The sequence below is a fragment of the Frankliniella occidentalis genome, unplaced genomic scaffold (genome assembly GCF_000697945.3).
Source record: "Frankliniella occidentalis isolate FOCC.00 unplaced genomic scaffold, Focc_3.1 Scaffold2, whole genome shotgun sequence".
Taxonomy (NCBI): Eukaryota; Metazoa; Arthropoda; class Insecta; order Thysanoptera; family Thripidae; genus Frankliniella; species Frankliniella occidentalis.
The window spans coordinates 2,345,966-2,351,869 of record NW_026267132.1 but is presented as its reverse complement, the minus strand read 5'-3'; the positions used below and the strand labels follow the sequence as shown (position 1 = coordinate 2,351,869).

The 5,904-nt window shown below is 61.2% G+C and overlaps 1 protein-coding gene across 5 annotated transcripts in view; it reads right to left on the bottom strand.

Annotated features, from left to right (window-relative positions):
• LOC113212866 (kinase D-interacting substrate of 220 kDa B) overlaps positions 1-5,904 on the bottom strand; it is a 62,439-nt gene that overhangs the window by 40,616 nt on the left and 15,919 nt on the right. The window contains exon 1 of one of the 5 annotated variants that reach the window (XM_052263692.1): positions 1,491-2,181. The exons of the other annotated variants lie outside the window; for them this stretch is intronic. Coding sequence (XP_052119652.1) covers positions 1,491-1,745 — 255 coding nt within the window. The 5' untranslated portion in view covers positions 1,746-2,181. Of the gene's footprint in view, positions 1-1,490; positions 2,182-5,904 lie in introns of those variants that run through there. 5 annotated transcript variants of the gene reach the window in all.

The following is a 5,904-nucleotide window of genomic DNA, read 5'->3' as shown; positions in this document are numbered from 1 at the left end:
GGGCGGGCGAAGAAGGAAGGTGGCTGTCATCGTCATCGTCTTTGGGAGTGGCCGCTCAGGGAGGGGCTAAGCAAAGTCTCTGAACTTAACGGAAAGATTTGCATCCTCCCATTTATGACAGGAAAATTTGTTGTGAAAAACTAATTTGAGTTTCTCGTGTCTACCAAAACGCTTTCCCATTCGGAGTAATCTCATAAACAAGAACCGGACCGGAGGCAAAAGTAAACAGTCGATAGATGAGTGCTTTTACTTTAGGAAAACGCGGGGTGCCCGAGATTTTCAGAGGTTGACACGGTCGTGATGGTCTGACGACGGTCCGACGTCACCGGTCACACTCCACAGCTTGCTGACACTGACTCACCCAACGCGCAGCGTGCACACCGGAGGTGCCGGGTGCATGGGAAACCCTCCACCCCCGTGCCATGGGAAAACTTGCTTATCTCTTTCGCTGCTGCCGCTTCTTGCCGAGCGCTTCTGTTTGGGCAAGCTTTCGAGTATATAAGTCAAGACGACCGACAAGAAAAGGGGGCGGGGGAGAGTAAGGGTGCACGCACCCATGCGGGTATCGAGGCGAGCCAACGGCAGGCATCAATGACCCAGAATGCGGGTGAAGAACGTATTGTACACTCAAAAAGAGGGGCACTTGCATGTTCACAATATGTGAGCCTACATGAGTCCATCGGGGGACTAACGAATTATGAGTGGGGGGTGGGGAGCGAAAATTTCAAAGCGTGCAGACATTTTGCGATGTTTCTCTCGATTTTCCTTGAATTTTCTGGTTTTGATCAGAGAGTGGGCACTAAATGAAGTACCCCTCGGTTCAGGGTACCTGATCACCGAGTGACTGAACTCGCCCGGGGGAAACAGAGCTGAAGCGTGCGGGACCCGGCGGGATCCGTCGCCTCTGGGTCTACCCCGCGCCTCCCAGGCGAGGAGTAGCCCCGAGGGAGGGTCCCGGGGGTAGTGAGGGGGCACAGGCGCCAAGTCAGGATTTCAGCGGGAGGTCGTGCCGCCCTTTTTGCCAAGTTCCAGATGAATATATTGCCCACCCATCAGGCGCATTTAGTCGATTAATGACCAAGAAATGGACCCACTTCGGAGTACTGGAGAAAAGGGGGGGGGGGGATGACCTCCAGCCTACGTGTCTGCTCTCAAAGCAATGTCTACGGCACCGGGAACCACCAGAGAATCTGAACACACACAATGCACAGAGCTACTCAAACACAAGGGGGCGCAGGGGGAAAGTGGGTAAGGGTGGGGACTAGCTCCGGCCGAAGGGCAGGACCGTAAAGTGAAGGGAGGGCGTAAAGCCGTATACGGGGGGACAACACGAGCGCAGCTGGCTACGGTGCTACCGGGGAGAAACAGCGTGCACGGCGGGAGACAATGCACAGCGGTGGAAAATGGGGAAAGGGCAGGGCGACGACAGACAATAGGTCAGCTGGTCCTGGAGTCGGGACGAAGCGCAGGGGGGGGAGAGCCAACCTCACCTCGAGTCCCAGGTGCGCCCACTTGGGCCGGCGGTGCAGCGAGTGCCACCGCGAGTGCGTCCGCGGGCTGCCGCGCTGCGAGGACGGCGACGGCGGCGCGCTGTGGGGCTCGGTGGGCGCGGGCAGCGCGGGCATCAACACGGCGGCGGGCGAGCCGGGCCGCGCCGGCAGCATGGGCACCAGCTCGTAGGCCGCGCCCGACCCCGCCCCCGTGCGCCGGCCGCGGAGGGCGCCGCCCGCGGAGGGGCCCTTCATGCCGGCAGACGACGACGACGACGAGGCGACGACGCGGGTTTGCTGTTTCTTCTGCTGCTTCTTCTTCTTGAAAGTGAGGGCCTCTGGGGCTACGCATAGCAGCGGCGGCGCAGCTGGAGCGGTGCTGCTGCAGCAAGAGCAGCTCTTCAGGACGCGGTCCGGACGATACGCACGCTACACACACGCACACGCACTCACACACACACACACAACTCACACGCACACTCACTCAGCCAGATTAGCACAACGGTATGGAGAACGATTCACATTTCCTTGAATCACAATCTCTAGCTGGGGCAAAATCTCTCACAGCGAGGACGACGACAAACGGTTCACCTCGATACTGGCCAGAGCTACAGCGCCGCGCAACGGCTCTCCGCTTCTTTGAACGATACATACAAAAACGATAAGTACGAACGCTGCTCCGGGATACTTTGGCGAAAATTTATAGCCCCCCCCCCCCAAAAAAAAACAGGAACACGAAAAACACAGAATTAAAACTCTCATCAATATGACGCTTTGGGCGGGCTTACAGCTTATTATTCATGAGCCCAGCGGCGCCACCGCGGGTTAGCCTCGAGTGGAAAATCGAAAGTCCGTGAAACAGGCCGGACAGCTAACTCAGCGGCAGAGACCGAGCGGCCTCCAGCGGGATGCATCCTAATCTCGCCGGCTGGCAGCTCCGCGCGCTCCGCGCCACGCCGGCTTCACGCGGCTTATAGCGATAAACACCCGGCCTCCCAAGGGCTTCCCTCCTCCAACCTCCTCCCCCCCCCCCCCTAAACTCGAACGGCATCGCGTCAGCGACGAAATAATTAACGAAACAGACCACGCCGTGTTCGTACGTCACCCGTCCGCGCCAAACGACCTCCGCGGCCCTGACCGTCATGGCGGCCGAGACGGAGCCGAGGGGGACGTCCTCGACCGGGCGGCTCGGCGGCAGCAGCGCGTCAGCTGATCGGCCCGGCGAGGCGAGGGCGGGCCAGCGGAGCGGAGCAGAGCGGGGCGGAGCAGAGCGCCGGGCGGGTAGGCAGGCCCGGCGAGCAGCGGGGCGCGCGGTGGCGGCGACTGCCTACCCGCCAGGCGGCTGGCCCGAGGGAGCTGAGGGGAGGGGTCGACGACTCGACACATGAGTACGAGTGCGCTATAGGGGGTACATCCGAAGTACACCCAGAGTACACTCTAAGTACATTCGCAATGCACTCAAAGTACATTCGAAGCACACTCAAAGGGCATTCGCAGTACACTCAAAGGGCATTCGCAGTACACTCAAAGTGCATCCGCAGTACGCCAGGACTACGCCAGGACTACGCCAGGAGTACACCAGGAGTACACCCAGAGTACACACAAAGTACCGGGTGTAACGGTGAATGTGCAGCAGTTTTGCGGGATTGCACACCCGCCAGGGCTGCAGGGGCCATGGCGCCTTACGTGCGAATTGGGTAGGCAAACCCGCAACACTGCTACGCATTCACAGCACGGTGGAGGGAGATATCTCTCTCGACCGTGATTCACAGTTACACCCGGTACACCCAGAGTACACAACCCCTCGTTTTGGGGGTCCGCTCTGCTCCGCCTCGTGCTGCCCCACCCCGACCCGACCGACGCAGCCACGCGCCGCACGCGCCGCACGCGCCAGACGCCACAACCACTTTTGTTTTCGCGGGCGCGAGCGGAGCGCGCGGGCGGCGCCTCCTAACCAGCCGCGGAGTATGACTCGTCACGCGCGTCTGTATTGATACTGAGTGGCGTGGTGTGTCTGTGTGTGAGTGTGTCACACAGACACGCTCATCATCACCATCAGCAGCAGCACCATCAGCAGCAGCAGCGAGCGGCTGGGCCGACCGACGATGATGAAGACATTCCACGCAAATTCGGAATGAGATAATTGGGACGGGCTGGCGAGTACTCTCGCATGGTGCGCACACACACACAACTGTATGTCACACATGGTCACACACACACACACACAGCGCCACGCGAGGAGCGGCCCGCATGGCGGCCCCGGCGGGCGCCCCGTCACAAGGCCGATCGCGCGGCGTCCACCACCAGCTCGTTGAGCCCCGGCGCGCCCCGCCCAACCGGACAAATTGAATCGGCAATCGGACAGCGCGGCGAGCAAAGCGAGCAGCAGATACACACATCACTGCAAGCGCGACGATGATGATGGTGGTGTCGATGGTGGTGGGGCGGAGCGGCCAGAGAGAGAGAGGGGGGGGGGCGAGGGAAGTGAGAGAGCACTTTTTGGTGACGCGCGATAAAAACGATAAAACCTATCCGACCGACATATGTGTATATATCGCTGACAGAGGCGCGCGGCGTGGCCCGCGCGGCCCTCGCTGGCCCGGCTAAAGGGCCCCGCAAAGCCCAATCCCATCCGTCCACACGGCACGATAACTTCCATTCATCCGCGCTATATACACTTCATTATAAAAATATCCCTTTTACACCTCCCCCTTTGCTTTTGAATGTCGTTGTGGCTGCCGCCTCCTCCTCCCTCCCCCGCTGTGACCTTTCGCCCCCCACCGCGACCTTGAGCAGATGTAGCACGGCCCTCTGCCCCTCCCCGCCCCCCCAGTAACGTGACCAGCGCCGCGAAGGACGCGACAAGCCCACCGCCGGCGATTAGGGCGGCCCTGCGAAAGGCGCCGCGCGCACGCCGGACAAGATAGTATCGGCTGCTAATCCTCTGCAAGCCGCTGGGCCAAGCCAGGAGGTGTGCGCGTAGCGGTCGAGTCTCGAGCCTCGAGCCCTGGGGTCCGCGAGGCAAGCGCGAGGCACCCGCGGCTACAGTTTCGCCTTATCGAGAGACAATGGAGGAGTCACTGCGCTCGTTGGGGTCCTTGCCGCCACATACCATAGCCTCGCGGCTCGCGGCCTCGCATCGGCACCGCACGCTGCTTGAGGCACAACTTATTTAGAAAACTGCACCGAATGACGCCACACGTCCTCCACAACCTGATGCAAATTTCGCAATTTCGCAATCGATGCAACAATTTCGGACGAGTCGAGGAGGAGGCCGTCTTATTGCTCTAGATGGACTTACTCTAATGCAGTGCAGTGGCTAGTGCACTAAAGCGAAAATGGGAACGCCTTATCAACACCAATAAGTCTCATGTCGTTCTTTTCAAATCTAGCTGTACTACTCAACCACCCACCCCCTTCCCACGAGGACCAGGGCAAAATCAAACGGCAACAAAAATGAGAGAAATAACCAAGTACAGTGCCAGCGCTGGCAATCGCAACATGGGCTTGGGACTCCCTGGAAGCCCCCTTGGTATCGATTGCCCCTTAGCTTCGCCTTGGCGTGCACCCCGCGAGACCCCATCGCCCCTCACCCCTACGCTCTCTCGCCCGCTCCATGCTGCTCCCTCTCTCGCTCCCTGCCTTCCAGTGCAGCTTGATAAGACACACCCCTCCGTGGCCTCGCATGCAACAAGCGCACCGGCACCACCTCGAGCACGGCCGGCACGAGCAGCGCCAGCAGGTGCGGGGTGTCGGGACGTAGCGCCAAAGGCACGGCACCAGCACCGAGAGCACAGGCACGGCACCAGCACCGAGAGCACAGGCACGGCACCAGCACCGAGAGCACGGGCACGGCACCACTTGCTAAGCCGCTGATGTTAGCGTCACTCTTGAAACGAGAGGGGAAAATAGCCTAAAACACGTATCGCTTATCTCCATCTCTCTCAATCACTCACACACTCACTCGCACGACATGCACTCTCACGCACGCAATCGTCCGGACACACGCACACACACACACCGGCGCGACCGTCTCCAGCAAGCGTCGCGCGTCACTCGTTTGCGCGTCGCGGCGCGACAGCGGGCAGAGCGAGACTGAGTCGGCGGCGGGGCGATACAGCACACGCCTGGTCGTGGAGCCCGCGGCAGGGCCGGGCAGGGCACACCCGCGGCCGCGGGGCCGGGCCGTGGCGGGGCCCCACGCGGAACAACGCCGCGCCACGCCGCGCCCGCGCCCCGCCGAGCCCAGCCGGGGCGGCGCCTTGCCCCGCCGGCTGCATCTGCCCGGCGGCGGTGTGCAGTATGGCTATTGGCAGCGACGTCACGCTACCGCCCCACCCCGCCCCGCCCGAGCAGGCCTAGACGTCCGACTTATTGGCAGCATCCTATTGGCAGGCAGCTGCAATTAGCAGCA